This window comes from Gopherus evgoodei, chromosome 17 (assembly GCF_007399415.2).
Source record: "Gopherus evgoodei ecotype Sinaloan lineage chromosome 17, rGopEvg1_v1.p, whole genome shotgun sequence".
Taxonomy (NCBI): domain Eukaryota; kingdom Metazoa; phylum Chordata; order Testudines; family Testudinidae; genus Gopherus; species Gopherus evgoodei.
Window position 1 is genome coordinate 22,597,381 of NC_044338.1, and position 17,501 is coordinate 22,614,881.

The 17,501-nt window shown below is 46.0% G+C and overlaps 1 protein-coding gene across 1 annotated transcript in view; it reads right to left on the reverse strand.

The window, feature by feature from the left end:
* The window catches only part of LOC115636458 (myeloperoxidase-like), a 40,794-nt gene that overhangs the window by 15,866 nt on the left and 7,427 nt on the right, over positions 1-17,501 (reverse strand). The window contains exons 3-8 of the mRNA XM_030536577.1: positions 17,315-17,490; positions 16,356-16,479; positions 14,508-14,637; positions 4,782-4,988; positions 3,064-3,379; positions 947-1,107 (exon numbers count right to left, since the gene is read on the reverse strand). Coding sequence (XP_030392437.1) covers positions 947-1,107; positions 3,064-3,379; positions 4,782-4,988; positions 14,508-14,637; positions 16,356-16,479; positions 17,315-17,490 — 1,114 coding nt within the window. The remainder of the gene's footprint in view (positions 1-946; positions 1,108-3,063; positions 3,380-4,781; positions 4,989-14,507; positions 14,638-16,355; positions 16,480-17,314; positions 17,491-17,501) is intronic.

The window sequence follows — 17,501 nt, forward strand, 5'->3', positions numbered from 1 at the left end:
GCTAAGGGATGTGGGAGCTTTTCTTCTCCATCACAACAGGGGACCACAAGAATAATTGTGATGCCTTGTGTGCATCCCGGGTGTGAACTATCACAGGGCACAATCTAACAGCCAGAGCAATATTAATCCAATGCCCATCCAGCATTTGAAAATTTAAACCTACAGCATTTACACAGTGTTGCTCAGGTATATTCTCCCTCCTACTTTCTTTGTTCCCATATTCCTCAGAGAGGTCTAGGCAGGAAGTCTGATAAGACAGACAAGACTCCCCACTCCCCACAGTGAAAAGTGATTCCCCCACCTGCCTAATTCAGCAGTAGCCATTGTGCTCTTGCCTTCAGACAGGGAGTCGCTGGGGGGCTGGCACCAGGCATCTGATTGCTTAGCCAAAAACGAACATTTCCCAAAAGTTCTAAGCAGCTGACGAGAGGGTGTTAAAGAGGAACACCCTTCTCAGCATCCTCCAGCTATCGCCATAGCTTCCATGCATGTGACACCTGCCATCCCAAATACTTCAAACCAGATATACACTATCATTTCACCTACCATGAAAATGCAGACACCACTTGCATGGAACATACAGCTACTTAATATCTATTATATCCAGGGGAATTAAGGGGATGTCAAATTGGAATTTGGCCAAGCCCAACACCTACTCCCCTCTGAACAGTGCCAAAGACTATCTATTGACCTGGTGAGGTCAGAGCTTGGTTTCATACAGCATCTCCAGTAGCACAGCTCCCCAGCATCACATTGGGCATTGGTTCAGAGCTGACTCAGAAGGAAAAGCACCTCCTCCCTTATCCCTTTTGCCTCTTCCTGTAGGAACACAGATTTCCGTTGATCGTCCCATTTTCAAGTACTTATGAAACCTGACCACACTTCACTTTTAAAATCACAGCCCAAGGCAGCATGGCTGCGGGCAACCAATCATTACAACTGGTACCTGGATCATGGCACCTATGATCTTCCGGGCCTCCTGGTAGAGCTTCTCTCCATCCCACTGGGGATTTAATCTCTTCAGGTCTCTGGCCAAGCGATTGTGCTCTCGCAAAAAGACCGTGTGAAAAGATGTCAGCTCTGGCATTTCATTGACTCGAGTGTCACCTGTGGAAATCAAAATCATTTATTTCATTCTCCCAGCCTTGTTCTCCTTGTAATCACATCGCCTTCCCCTCAAACCCCTACTGCTCCTCCCACTGAGTAGGTCCGTGCTCCCTCCCAGGAACCCCGTAAGTAACCCTTTCACCCCAGACTCCCACTCACCACCCAGCTACTCTTACCCTCCCCGTTAGCCCACAGCCTTTCAGGAATTTTATGCAGAATTCATATTTTCTGACTTCCACAAACAAAGGGAGAGTGAAGAGGTTAATTCCTAAAGTCTCATAAATGTCTCGGCCAAATTTACTAAACACAGTAATGCAGTCTGTGCTCTGCAGAGCTAATGCCACGCATTGGCCTAGCATGGAGAGGTGTCCTAGTGCTCGTCACAACCTACTGCTAACTCCTACCAACAGGAGCTCTCCACTCTGCTAACCCCTGCTCCTACTCAAGATTCCGCTGTTTATACATCCCAGGAACCCATTGGCCTTTTTGGCCACAGCATCACCCTGGGAGCTCAGATGCAGCTGATTATCCACCATGACCCCCAAGTCCTTTTCAGAGTCACTGTTCCTCAGGACAGAGCCCCCATTGTGTAAGTGTGGCCTACGTTCTTTGTTCCTTGATGTATAGGTTTATATTCAGCCATATTAAAATGCACATTGTTTGCTTGAGCCCAGCTTACTGGGCAGTCCGGCTTGCTCTATATCAGCGACCTCTCCTCTTCATTATTTATCACGGCCCCATTTTTTGTGTCATCTGCAAACTTTATCAGTGATGATTTTATGTTTTCTTCCAGCTCATTGATAAAAATAGTAAATGTTATTTTAAAATGTTAAATCATGTAGGGCCAAGAACTGGTCTCTGCGGAATCCCACTAGAAAGTGACCCACTCAAGGATGATTCCTGATTTACAGTTACATATGAGACCTGCCAGTTAGCCATGTTTTAATCCATTTAATGGCACATTTTGTTATCAGTCAAGTTTTTTAATCAAAATGTCACCAGGCACCAAGTCAAATGCCTTATAGAAGTCTAAATATATTACATCACCACTGTTATCTTTATCAGCCAAACTGGTGGACTCATAAAAAAAGAGCTCAAATCAATTTGATAGGACCTGTTTTCCATAAGCCTTTGATGATTGACATTAATTATATTAGCATCCTTTAAATCTTCATTAACTGAGTTTTAACTGAGTACTGGGGCAATATTTTGCCTGTGCTTGATGCCAGGATGACATGGAAGAGAGCTAATAGGATACTGGTTTGTGCCTAAACACCATGATAATCAGACTACGTGTATTTTACTTTCACTGGTCTGGTTAGATCCCATCAGGATTGGCCACCTTGTTTGCAGGAAGATATATAATCTGCAGGGATGGCAATGGAACGAAAGGCCTGAGATATAAAAGGTGGAGAAGTGAGGGCAGGGACATGGTGAGAGAAGTGAAGTATTTCAGCCAACTTGGGGTAATTAGAGTGGAAAGTTTATGATCCAGTAAGGTTTTCAAACTCTCCTGATGCAAGATCCCAATCCCACAGGCATTTGGGGTCACAGCAAAAAACCACGGAGGGGGCATTAGGAGGGTGTGGGTTCTGCTGAACATGATCTGACACCTTGCACTCCCCTGCAGGTGTGGCTGACGCACAGGCTTTCAGAGCTCCAGTCCAGAAGGACTCCAGGATGGGAGGCTTTTGGGACACGTGCTACAACTAGGCATCCCTAAACAGGCTCTTTGCACCTGCTTTCTCTTTCTTTCTTTCTTGGGCAGTCTGAAGACTAGCTGTGAAAATAAGGATCTGACAACCCCAGAAGAGAAGGTTTAAACCTCACCCCCCAACATAAGATTTAATTGTTTGGATTTTTTAAAAAAATCAAGAAACAAAATAGAACTAATAGACTCATTCACTCTGGGTCTCGCTATCAGAGAATGAGAGGTGCTGCAGATGCACGACTTACCTGCAATAAAACATCGGATTTGAGCTGTTTTGTTGGTGAGAAGACAGGGGTCTCTCACCGTGTCACCAAATGGCAGTAATTCCAATCCCCCGTCAGTAAATTGCTGGTTAACAGCCATCAAGCCCAGCTGGTTGGTATTATTCCTTAGTCTCCTAGCCAACGGTACTTCACTGCCATACACCATGCTGCCATCGAGGAAGGCTGTTAGTGCATTGATCTGGTTTCGAATGGCTCTGCCCATGGTGCATGCAGGGGCTGAGCGGGTGAATGGAATGCAGTCACTCTGGTTTTTAATTCGTGGATCATTGGGTGGAATCTGCAGCAAGAGATGAATGGGATTAATTACCACTGACTGCAGAAGCCATTCTCCCTCCCGAAGCAGCATTTCCTGCCCTGCTCCACACTGAAACAGCCTCAGTATCTTGCTAGATTTAAGCTGTGGCTGCACGTAGAATGCTTTGTTAATCCAGTCTCAAGGTGACAAAGGCTTGAGTTACTACAACAAGCAGAGAAATGGTCATAATCCTACGGGCAGCTGCAGAGAGGAAAACATCTTACTGGTCACTGCCCCTTTGTGACCTTCCAACAGCCAAACAGAGCATAATGAAGGCCTCCATCAAGGATCATTCCCACTCTTCATCAAGGGCCTGGGTCTGGGGGTGCCAAGGGCACTCACTGCCCATAGGAGGGCCTCATTCACTGCAGCCTGGGATGCAGGGGTAATGAAATGGGGGTTTCCTTATTCTACGACTGTACTTAGCCTGTCCTGCTTGAAGGATCTCCATAACTTGAACTTCACTCACTAAGCATGGGGTAATGATACCAAATCCAAGTGAAAGAGAGAGAGGGCAGAGACAGGTGTTCCTACCTGGTGGTGAGGACTCTGTTTAAGGATCTTAGATGCCACTGGATCCTCACTTTCCAATGTGTAAAGACAGAGCTGAGTAGAGAGTCTACGTCTCGCCTCAGTGATCACTAGAGCTGAAATCACTGATGGGCTGGTGTGGGGCAGAGTTGCAGGGGAAGGCAATGCAGAGGAGGCAGCAGCAGCGAGGTTCCCCATTATCTGGTGAAATCGCCAAGAGCAGAGCTACGTGGTGGAACCTCCAAACACAGCATCCCAGCAGCAGGGCGTAGAGGTGCAGTAGAAGAGGTGCCCCCTACCCAGCAGTCTTAGAGCTGTGGTTACTAATAGCAGGGCTAGGCAGGTGTAGTATGGTGAGACATGCAGCAGCAAGTGGCAGCATCTCGAGGCTGCAAAGCAGGAGCGAGGTTGCAGTGGCACAGGTGGCAAAGTGGCAACAGAGGCACAGTGGTGAAAGTGGCAGTGGCAGAGGGATAAATACCAGGGAGGGAGAGGAATTATTTAAGCTTAGTACCAATGTGGACACAATAACAAATGGATTTAAACTGGAGCTCAGCTGTTCTCAGTTGTGGCAGATGACAGAACGAGGGGGAGCTCTAGGTTGGATATTAGGAAGCACTAGAATGGGTTACCTAGGAGGTGGTGGAATCTCCATCCTGAGAGATTTTTAAAGCCTGGCTTGACAAAACCCTGGCTGGGATGATTTAGTTGGTGTTGGTCCTGCTTTGAGCAGGGGGTTGGACTAGATGACCTCCTGAGGTCTTTTCCAACCTTAATCTTCTATGATTCTACAATTCTAAGGAGAGGTGCCCCATCACTTTTCTGTTCCCCGCAGGAGAAATCCTGACAGTACCTTGATGGGGAAGCACGGTGGTTCTTTGGCACAACTGGTATCACAGTTCACTCTGCTGCTGAAGGTGACTGTTGCTGGAGTCGCAGGGCCAAAGTCCATGTCATGATCAATAAACTGGCCCCACTGCATGAAGGTGACTGCCCTGTTGTGATCCAAGACGAGCTGATCATTTGGAAAGCGCACAATCTGGTTTGAAACTGCTCGGACCTGGAGGGATTAAAGCAGAGAGCATGTGTGTGTAATATGATGGGCTAGGAACGTGTGTTCTGTGGACAAGACTGGCGAGTTGGGGGCAATTCCCAGTACCATCAGCAGGTGTCCAATGGCAGCTGCTCCAATGTCCTTCTTGAAAATACAAACATTTAAGCCGTGAATTCTTTGTTTGCTTTTTCTGCAGGCACCATTCTGGACTCCCTTACTAGAGGGCTCTAAGTCTCCATTGCCATCTCCAGTCAAGTCTGTTCAGCTCTGAACACACTCTACAATACTCCACCCTTAGCGCTGCTTCATTCAGAGAGCTCAAAGAGCCTCACCACTGCTTAATTTGTAATGAAAGATGGGCCAGGGCTCGAGCAATTGTTTTACTTTCATAACTGACACGGCAAGATCAGAGATGCCAGGCGCTGAACTGCCAGGCCCAGAGGTGCCGGGGCTCTGAACCGCCAGGCCCAGAGGTGCTGGGGCTGTGAATGGCCTGGCCCAGAGGTGCCAAGGCCCTGAACTGCCAGGCCCAGAGGTGCTGGGGCTGTGAATGGCCTGGCCCAGAGGTGCCAGGGCCCTGAACTGCCAGGCCCAGAGGTGCCAAGGCCCTGAACTGCCAAGCCCAGAGGTGCCAGGGCTCTGAATTGCCAGGCCTGGGGGTGTCAGGGCTCTGAACTACCAGGCCCAGAGGTGCCGGGGTTGTGAACGGCCAGGCCAGGAGGTGCTGGGCTCTGAACTGCCAAGCCTAGATGTGCTGGGGATCGGCCCTGGCGCCAATTATGCAATGAGCCTCACAGAGGTGGTCCTGCATTATCAACCCTTCACAGACTGGAAACTAAAGAAAACAAGGATTGAAATCACTCTTTTGAAATGAGGGTGTCAGAAATGAATCGCCTGTTGAACATCTTTGAGTCAGGTGCCTTACTTCAGGCACAAACATTTGAAAACACTGACCTTCACCCCTTTGGTCTCCATTACCATTTCTGTGAAAGAGAAGCAACATTAGTTCCTTCCACATGGACAGGGGATTCCGGCCTGTCTGCCTGCCTCCATACGTCAGCGTAAAGGAGGAAAGTATGAAGGCCAGGCAGCAGCAGAACTACCCTCTGAGTCTTTTAATGAAATTTCTTAGGTTTTGTTTTAAAAGGAATTCCATAATCGGGAACTATCTGGCCAGCTACCAGGGCACTGCTGGGCTGCCCTGTGCTGCAAAGCACACATTGACTGAGACAAGACTGCACTGAAGCCGTTGCCTTATTTAATGTGAACTTTAGAAGATGCATATGTTCACTAAACAGCTAAATTAGCTGAATGCCTTGTCTAGTCCAGGATTTAAGTTGTGACGTTAGCACCTGTTAGCTAATATGTTCTAATTAATACATTTTAAAAGCCTAATGTAAACAAGGCTCACACAGCCTTTACCACAGGGGCGGGAGGAAGCCAGTGTAACACGTTTTCAATTATAAACTGTCGTATCTACTCTAGACTTTTAGAACATTCAAACATGTCTCTAAGAACCTTTCTTTTAGCAACTGTTTATCCAGGAAGTATAAGAAATCTTACAAATCATTACCAAGCAAGTACCAAGCAAGTACCAAAAATGTCCTATTTACAAATACAAAAGTGGACGTGCTTTTGCCAAGAGAGACATTATCCAGTGGACAGGGTACTAGAATAGCAGACAGTGAACCTCCTTTTATGCACCAAGAATGCATAAAATCATGGATTTTTTTGGATAATAGTTTATAGGAAATATCTGGGTTAGATACAAACAATATTGCATCCCTGTTTACTGCCTTCACACATCTCAGACTGGAGATTCTAGGCTCCGTTGGCTTGCATTTAAGGCAATGGGGCCAGTGCCAATGTTCAATGTTCATGTGCCAAAGTTATGAATAAAATATGCCACTCTGTCCTGTAAACCCCTTTTCCTCATCTGGGGATAACAAGAAAAACACATCCCCTTTTGCTTTGGCACTATGAATTACTCCAAATACTATACAAATATTACTGGACCTTTGTTGGTCCTTAATTAATCCAGTTTGATCTGGATGTATATAAATCTCCTCCGGTTCTGCAAATAAAGAACAGCTCGTTTTGAATCTGGGCCTATCAGATTTGCATGAGGGAAAGTTTTTTCCAACATTAGGGAGACCTACAATAGCAGTTTCTCTCATAGATTTTGGAAGTTCCTCCCCTAACACAGCAGCATTGTGAAAGTTACTGGTAACCCTCCTAACAACTAACGGTTTGGCCATTAGGGGGAAGCAGAAGCCTCACGTACACAGTACCCTGAACTTTTGAACTATCTTTTCTCTTCTGCCTCAAAGCAGAGAAAACTTGCTTCAAACCAGCTTTTACTAACCAGATAACAGAGTGCGGAGTTTGACACCTACCAATCAAGGGTTAACACGCAAGGATCTTTGTCTAAAAGTGTATAAAAGGCTTGTGAATTTTGTATGGAACAGAGTTTTTTGTACCAAAGTACAAGGCTGTCCTTTCTTCTGCAGAATAAAGCATTTTTTCCTTATCCCTGTCAGGCTGTTATTGGCTCTCACCTAGGTAGACCTGATATTTCAGTAACAGCATTAAAGGATCAGCTGATATCTCCTTGACAGCTTGTAAAATTCTGCTGGAAATTCACAAGGCTTGGAGTTTTCCACTTTTAAATGTCCTCTGTTATTTCTTCTCCAAAAAATTCTCTGTCAATCTCCTGTGTCTTTGACAGCTACTTCCCATTGCCGCTACTTCCAGATATTTTTGATAAAAAAATAAAACTGCAAGTATCTGAAGTATAGACATTATTCTAATAATAGCAAAAGCAGCACATATTGTAGTGGTGTGTAACTACCTTTTGCCGAGCATTTTTAATTGGTGGGATAGTGTATTGTTCTTTAATCCTTTGAGCATTGAGTTATCACATCTGCTTCCTTTTTCATAAAAAAGCCTCTTTATACATGTAAGGGCTTGTTTAGGGACATCTCCCATAAACTTATTCACTTCCCTCCCTAATGTTAGTTAGCTGGTGATATGTTCTTCTGAGCCTGCACTTCTATGAATCTGTTACAGCTTTTTAGAATATAGGAACAGCAATACTGGGCCAGACCAATGATCCATCAATCCTGTCTTCCCACAGTGGCCAAAGCCAGATGCTACAGAGAGGATGAACAGAACAGGGCAATTGTCCAGTGATCCATTCATTGTTGTCCAATCCCAGTTTCTGACAGTCAGAGGTTTAAGGACACCCAGAGCATGAGGTTGCATCCCTGACCATTTTAGCTACTACTTATCTATTATGAACCCACTTATACTTTTGGCCTCCATCATATCCTCTGGCAACGAAATCCACAAGCTGACTCTGTGTTGTGTGAAGAAGTGCTTCCTTTGTTTGTTTTAAACCTGCTTCTTATTAATTTATTTAGTGACCCCTGGTTCTTCTGTTATGTAAAGGGGTAAATAACACTTCCTTATTCACTTTCTCCACACCAGTCTTGATTTTATAGACCTCTATCATATCCGCCTTAGTTGTCTTTTTTCTAAGCTGAACAGTCCCAGTCTTTTCAGTCTCTCCTCATACAGAAGCAGTTCCATACTCCTAATCATTTTTGTTGCCCATATCTCTACCTTTTCCAAATCTAATATCTATTTTTTGAGGTGGGGATGACCAGAACTGCATGCATTGATTGCAGTTCCCAACCAATGGGAGCTGCAGAGTCAGCACTCGGGACAGGGCAACATGCAGAGACCCCCACCGCCCCTGCTAGGGGCCTCAGGGATGAGCCGACCACTTCTGGGAGCAGCATGGAGCCAGGGCAGGCAGGGATTCTGCCTTAGCACCACTGCGCCACCGGACTTTTAGCACCACTCAGAGAGGGGAGCAGTTGAGGGAAGAAGGGGGAGGAGCTGATCAGCAGGGCTCACGGACCCCATGGAGTACCCTTGGGGACCCCCAGGGGTCCACAGACCCCAGTTTGAGAAACTCTGGTATAGGGTAAAAGCACACAAAGGACCAGATTTCACTGAGAGGAGACCAGCTTTCATGGTCTGTGATGTGTTTTTGATGTCCGTGAATTTGTTAGGGCCCTATCTATTACCAGGCTATTCAGCTATATTCACCACTTGGACCAGCTCCTGTGCACCACTTAGGAATCTCCCCTTGTGAGTTTCGGAACTGCTGCTCCAAAAAGAAGTCATTAATGGTGTGCAGACATTTTAACATCTACATCCTGTCCTGAGGTCACATGTTCCCAGTCAATATGGGGATAGTTGAAATCCCCCATTTTTAATGGGTTTTCTGTTTTTGTAGCCTCAATAACTACGATGAGCCTTTCACAATTACCATTACCATCTTCCTGGTCAGATGGTTGGCAATATATCCCCACTGCTATACTCTTATTGTCTATCCATAGAGATTCTATGGGACTGTTTGATTCTTTTAAGATTTTTACTCACTTTGACTCTATGCTTTCTTTCACATATAGTGCCACTCCCCTTCCAGTGCAACTGATTCTGTGATACCTGTGATATCAATATCCTTATTTCATAGCAGGCACTCAAGTTCACCCTGTGACACTCTGTACCTCAAAGTAGTACCCTGGAACCCCCATATTCACCACTGTGATAGGATTATGGTATGTTTTGTACAAACTATAGCTTGTGAGGTATCATTTTAAAGTCTTGATCTGTTGAACATTAATATCCTGTTGAATTGTATGTGCTATCATTGTATGTGAAGTATTGCTACCTGTGTTACTGAAATATGTTGTAAGGTTGGGAACACACACAGTCACCCTTTCAGTTACAGCAAAGAATGGCTCAGACAGCATTAATGGCCCATCAAAAAGGAATCCCCTATCCCAGAGATTCCAAAAGACACCTATGTGATGAGTACTGCCTAACCCCCACATCACAGCAGGGATCTTTTTAGCAGCTGGACAAAGATATAAAAGAGAGAGAGGGACATCATCACTTGGCCTCTCCTTCCCCCCGCCCCCAATTCAACACCTGGAAGATTATCTGAAGGACAAAGACATTGAACTAGGGAGATTGGTCCCAGATCGGAAGGATTGCAGTCTTTGTACTGAGGAACTGTAAATTGTTTGTACCATCTGTTAGGGTGAGAAAGTGTTTGATTCAAATCTTGTTTAGTCTGTTTAAGTTAGAATTTAGACTGCGTTTCTGTTTTTATTTCACTTAAAATCTCTCTTTCTGTAGTTAATAAATCTGTTTAATATTTTATCTAAACCAGCATGGTTTTGGTGGAAGTCCTTGGGGAATCTCAGCTCAGGTTAACATGGGCTGTTGCACACCCACTACCCTTTTGTCGAAGTGGCGAACTAATTAATGAGTTTACACCAGTCAGGCTTCTGACCAGTTCAAAATGGAATAGTTCTGGGATGTAGGGCCGGAGTTGGGGGGAATTGGCTGGAGCCTTCCTATTGATTGTTCATGACTAGGGCCCTACCAAATTCACAACCCATTTTGGTCAATTTCATGGTCAGAGTTTAAAAACCAGTAAATTTCATGATTTTAGCTATTTAAATGTGAAATTTTACCGAGTTGTAACTGTAGGGGTGCTGACCCAAAAGGGAATTGTGGGGGGAGGGCTCATAACGTTATCGTAGGGGGTTGCAATACTGCTACCCTTACTTCTGCACTGCTGCTGGGGGTGGTGGCGCTGCCTTCAGAGCTGGGCAGCAGGAGAGCAGCGGCTGCTGGCCGGGAGCCCAGCTTAGAAGGCAGAGCTGCTGCCAGCAGCAGCACCAGAACTAAGGGTGGCCTGGTATGGTATTGCCATCTTACTTCTGCACTGCTGCTGGCAGGGTGCTGCCTTCAGAGATGGGCCCTGGGCAAGCAGCAGCTGCTCTGGGCCGCCCAGCTCTGAAGGCAGCAGCGCAGAAGTAAGGGGTGGCAATACTATGACCCACCACCCTAAAATAACCTTGTAACCCACCCTGAAACTCCCTTTGGGATCAGGACCCCCAATTTGAGAAATGCTGGTCTCCCCTGTGAAATCTATATAGTATAGGGTTAAAGCACAGAAAAGACCAGATTTCATGAAGGGAGACCAGATTTCATGGTCTGTGGTGTGTTTTTCATGACAATGAATTTGGTAGGGCCCTATTCATGAGTATCTGGGAACTTGTTCATGTAACTCAGTTGGGTGTGTCTGTGTCTACCTGTGGATGGCTGTGTAAGTGCAGTGCCTGTCAGAGGCTTGTAGCTTGACATTGACATCACTGTGTGAGGGACAAAGGGACAACCAGGTTGATGAGTTCGAGGGCTCAGTGGTCGGCAGTCCAGGCTGCACCCTGGGGACCCTGTCACACTCCCATCGTAGTGTTTAAAGTTCTTCCATTTCTGTAGACGCACTTGTAAAATCTGTCAATATTTAGTTGTCTGCCTTCATGTGGTGTAACTGAATGAGATTCTATTTCACTTGACTGTTACTCTTCGCTTCTGCCTGTATTTTATCAACTTCCATCCTCTCCTCTTTACTAGGGTATAGAGAATCTCCATTAATAAATCCTCCCCTACAGGATGTCTCTATCTAAACCATGTGCTCCACTGCACCTGTCGGTTTTTCCCCAGCCCTTAGTTTAAAATGTCCCCTATGAAGGTTTTAATTTTACATACCAGCAATCTGGTTCCATTTTGGTGTAGGTGGAGCCCATCCTTCCTGTACAGGCTCCTTCTTTCCCACAATGTTCCCCAGTTCCTAATAAAACCTAAATCTCTTCTCCCAACACTGTCTCATCCACACATTGAGACCCTGCAGTTCTGCCTGTCTAACTGGCCCACGCACAGAATGGAAAGCATTTCAGATAATGCCACCATGAGCTACTGAACTTTAATCTCTTACCTACCCCAGAATCTCTCTCCTCTCTTTCTCTGTGTCACTGGTACCCACATCTACCATGACCACCAGCTCCTACTCAGCACTGCACATATGTCTGTCTAGATGTCTCAAGAATTCCACAGCCTTAGCACCCAGGAGCCAATTCACCAGGCGGTTCTCTCAGTCATCACAAACCCAACTATCTATATTTCTAATAACTGAATCCCCCATAACTATTATCTTTCTCTTCCAAATAACTGTGATCCCCTCCCCCAAAAGGGTATTCTCAGGGCCAGAGGACACCACAACATCATCTCTAAGAATCCCAAATAAAGGATTGTTTCCCTCTCTCCCAGCTTGATGTTCTCCATCCCCGAGACTTTCATTCTCCTCAGCAGCACAGAGGCTGTCAGACCTCTCTGTCTCCCTTCACTCCTCCCATCAGCCACCCTGGTCAACAGCCCATGCTCGGTCTCTGAAGGCCAGGAGCTGCTTGCACCAAATGCACACATATGCCACCTGCTCACAAGGCAAGTAATCCGATATGCTGCATTCTGTGCAATAAAGTGGATAGCCCCCCAACCCCCACCCCCGCTGCTAGACTTCTGTCACAGTAGTTTTACTCTTGCAGCTATTTGGTTTGTTCTTTGTGTGTATGTCTGCGGGGTTTAGGGGATTGTTTGTTCTTCTGGTTGGGTTTTTGAGGGGGCAGGCGTTTATTGGCCTACATTTAGAGAATGTTTATCAATGTATCCGGCTCTCACGTGCCCTCTCTAAACACCTTTGCACAACAGCCCTTTCTGCTGATCCTGTTCACTAGCTCTCTGGTCGCTTACAAGCTGGCTTTTTAAACCCTTGTTCTCACTGAGTTAGCCCTGCCCTCTTGAACCTAAAGAGATTAGGGATCAAAGGATGGATCTTTAAGTTCTGTTTCAGTTCTAATTTTTCTTGAGTTTTCTTTTTTTTTAATGAGAGGCTCTTCTCAAGAGTTTACTCCTTCACGTGCCTCTCAGAGTCCTCTCTTTCTTTTGTCTTTATTATTTATTTGAAAGTATTGAAGATCACTTCTAATTGCTGCTAATCTATTGTTGTTCTGGACAACATCCTCTACCCATGGGACCTCAACCCTGACCCTCAGGAGGAGATGTCCTCTGACGTTTATGTTACATGGGGAGGATTTATACAGAGCCCCTGTGAGTCCCTTCCCATCCCCTTTCTTTTCTCCATTATTTCCCACCCCCAAGATCCCCCACACTGCAGTGTGGCGCTTTTAAAGGCCTTAGTCTATGTTTGCCCCAATTAAACTGAACTGCAGAATATTTTCTTTTTACAATTAGCTTAGTTACTCCTCAGCTGTTCGTTCTGGATGGCTCTCCGTAAAACCCTTTCAGTTACAAATCTTCAGGTTACTCTTCATGTCTCAGAGTTCTTGTGTTCAGCTCTGTTTCTCTCAGGGACAGCACGTTATCTGGGTTCTTTTCTTTTCCTGCCCTCTTATTTTTCCTCCATGCGCTATGCATTTTTCAGTAGTTCATCATTAGTTTCTGCCTGAGGAGAATCTTCATGCACCTTCAAGCTTTGGTTTTCTAGCTCAAGCAGCTGGATTGTAGCTTCCCTTCTTTAAAGACTTTTCTGGCACAAGGTGGATTTTGGAAGTGGAATGAGCATTTCAGCTGAAATCCCCAGCTATCCCAAATTCCTGCCTTTCTGAGTGCTGCTGTCATTACATCCCACTACAGCAGCTAACGGCTCCCCACCCACCCTGATGCGGGTACACATGTACCTCTTCCTTGCTGGGTATTTTAACATATTTTTCTTCGGGTATTCGTCCTCTAGAACTTTGCTCTCTGCTTTTTAACAGGGTCAAGTGTTCTCAAACTCAAGAGTTCAAAAATTATGACTCAGGGCCCCAAAAATCATGAGACTGGCAGTGAAATCACAAGAATTTTTAAAATAGTAAATGTGGGATCTTTTTCTTTGCTTTCTGGGGTTTGGGCCATTAGGGTTCAGCTTTCTTAGCTCTTCCTGCCCCCCTATGAGCTAGAAAGTCTTTTTTAAAAAATGAAAGCAGAGATTCTCATGACTTCAGGAGCTGGGGATTCAGGGGAAACACCCAGTATGATTACTCACCTGATAAAATCGTGTGAGTTGGCAACACTGGGTTAAGTGGGTCTAAGGGGGAACGATGGAGGCAGATTATTCTGCTTTCCACTCAGGCTTCAGACAACCATTTTAGGGTACAGCTGCACTTTGAGCTCAGGGTGATTCCCAGCTTAAGGAGAGGCACCCATACTAGTTCTGATTGAGCCAGCATGCTAAAAATAAGCAGCTAGCTGTGCCGAGTACCTACTCATCTGTGACACAAGGCAGCTAGCCTCTGCCTGCATCTGTGCCATGTGGCTACGTCTCTTTTTAGCATGTTAGCTCGATCAGAACTAGCCCAGGCACTTTCCCGCGTGCTGGGAATTACTCCTCCAGTCGGAAGTGCAGACCTAATGGCCTGCTGTTTCCTTCCTCTTTTCACTTTGGTCATTATGTGTCCAGCCTAGAGATGGCACAGGGGTTACTGATGGTGGAGGACGTGTGCCATGGGGCCCCTGAACTACCCTACCTCTGGCAAAACTCTGAGCATCCTTCCTACTATTTTAATTGAAAGAATGTATTTTAAATGAATTGACAGTCCTTACCAACGGGAGACGAAATCCAGCATAAAGGACTTCTTCCGTCCAGCCACGAGGGATTGAAACACCATCCTCATACTCTGGAGGCAGCCATCGGCTATAGGGTCTGTTTGAAGCCCCTAAGGAAGGGCTTCTCCTGGGATATGGAATGAAAGAATCCATATTTGCAATACAGAAAATTATACCATCAACTTCATCATCATTATAGAGCCTAGGAGCCCCAGTCATGGGCCAGAACAATGTGCTAGGCACTGTACGGACAGAACAGAAAGACAGTCCTTGCTCCAAGGAGACGACAGTCTAAGAATAAGACAAGCGCCACCAAGTAGACACAGACAGGCCAATGGGAGAGCACAAGGAAACAATATTGGGCAGCATGACAAGCAGGGGCCTCAGCACACCAGCTGCCTAATCATTGCTGACGCTTTTGTAGGCATCACTACACAGGGGCATGTTAAGGAGGAATTGGAAGGAGGAAATGAGGTGGCGATGCCAGTGCTCTTGGGAGCTCCTGCCATGGGTGAGGGGCAGTGTGGGACAAAGCACAAAGGGGCTTGTATGAGAATGTAATGAGAGGCAGTGAAGGAGGGCACAACTGACCTATGAGGGCAGGAGTCGCTAGTGTGTAAACCACTAAGCAGAACCATTGCAAATAGTTCAGTGACACCCTGACACATAGCATGCATGAGGACAGACTACACTAGGAGCTGAAATCTGACCTCTGTTTTGGCTTGGGTGTGACTTTCACTCTAGGGATTTCCTGGAAACCAGCCTGATTGTGAGGCAGGAGCCAGCCGGTGAGGAGGAAATTCTTGCTACTGAGCCAGGAGTGTAAAAGGCTCTTCAATGAGCTGAATTAACAAGAGGGTGTAGACACCAAATGCATGGTCAGGCTCACCACTCCTGGTAGGACTTTTCTCCTGTGTACCCTGTGAGATTTCACTGGAACAGGCCTGGCTAGGGATTTAGGAACATAAAAGCATAATAATGGCCATACTGGGTCAAAGCAAAGGTCCATCTAGTCCAGTATTGTGTCTTCCGACAGTGACCAATGCCAGGAACTTCAGAGGGAATTAACAGAACAGGGAATCATCAAGTGATCCATCTGCTGTCACTCATTCCCAGCTTCTGGCAAACAGAGGCCAGGGACACCATCCCTGCCCACTCTGGCTAATAGCCATTGATGGACCTATTCTTTATGAATTTAGCTAGTTCTTTTTTGAACCCGGTTATAGTCTTGGCCTCCACAGCATCCTTTGGCAAAGAGTTCCACAGGTTGACTGTGTTGTGTGAAGAAATACTTCCTTGTTTGTTTTAAACCTGCCCCTTATTAAGTTCATTTGGTGACCTCTAGTTCTTGTGTTATGAGAAGGAATAAATAACACTTCCTTATTTACTTTCTCCACACCAGCCATGATTTATAGACCTCTATCATATCCCACTCTAGTTGTCTCTTTTCCAAGCTGAAAAGTGTTTTTTGTTGCACTTTTCTGGACCTTCTCCAATTCCAATATATCTTTTTTGAGATGGGGCAACTACCTCTGTATGTAGTATTCAAGATGTGGGCATACCATGGATTTGTATAGAGGGAACATGATATTTTCTGTCCTATTATCTATCCCTTTCTTAATGATTCCCAGTATTCTGTTCGCTTTTTTGACTGCCACTGCCCATTGAGAGGATGTCTTCAGAGAACTATCCACAATGACTCCAAGATCTCTCTCTTGAGTGGTAACAGCTAATTTAGACCCCATCATTTTATATGTATAGTTGGGATTAGATAGGAACGTATAGATAGGAAGTTATTCTAATGTAGGGAGGACCTGCCATCCTCTCCTTGACAGCTAGCATCACCTGTTGTTGCATTCACCCGTGATCGTTCGATAAGGGTTTGTTTCATCACAGGGTATATTCATAGTTTGTTGGGCACAGCCAGTAGCCTTGGAAAGCAATTTCAGCTGAGCTGGACTCAGCATGTCTGCAAGAAAATGCAAAAGAAGTTCAGAAATTTGGTGTGTTGGGATTGGTGCCTCAGAAATGGGGCAAGGCAAAGTATTCTTGTAGCCACTTCTGCACTCTGTGAAATCACTTCCCCAGCTCACTGCTGCCCTCCCCAGGATGCAGCCTGCTCTGGTCACAGAGCCTCTGTCTGGACTCATAGTAAAACAGAGCCTGAAGCAGCTGGGTATGTTCACACAGACAGCACCTGCTGGCTTTAAAACCTCATCTCTGCAAAACAGGGAGGGAGACGCCAGAATGAAGGGGAGAAAGGTGGCACCAGGGAAGAGTCCCCTTCTCCTCCCAGAAGAGGTGGGGGGCATGTGGGAAGGTTGGTGTTCCCTTTTCACACCAAGGAGATGAGTTCTTGAACTACAACCCTACTCCTACTGCTACTCTGCTCAGGGGGTTGTGTTGCAGGGGAACTGAGTGATGAATGGGGAGATGCTAGCTCTGATGTGCACTACCTGACAGAGAGAGCATTCATAATGGTGTCACAGAATGTCAGGAGACCATCTAGTCAAAGCAGGGCCAATCCCCAACTAAATCCCCAAATTGCCCCCTCAAGGATGGAACTCACAACCCCAACGCTCAAACCACTGAGCTATCCCTCCCCAACGGTTCATGGCCTGCCACTGCCTGGCAACAGACACTTGCCTGTAGCTTGCAGACACTCATCTTCTAGCTTCACAGGTGTATCTAATTAAGGGCCCAATCTCGCAGGACTGAAGTCAGTAGGAGGACAACTGAGCCCCAAGACACTGGCCAGAGAAAGGCCTCAAGGAGAGGAAGCCAAACTGACTTGCCCCCCGTACCTGTGACATTAAACTTCCCCTTCACAGTCCACTGCAACTTCTTCTTCAGCAGGCTCAGGGTGGTTTCCATGTAATCGGCAGCTCGGATCATGGCCTTGGTTCCCGCCACTGGCTGCTTCATATAGTCCAGCATATCTGCAGGGGTGAAGGCTTCGTTCCTCAGTTTCTCTTTTAAACTGAAAGAAAA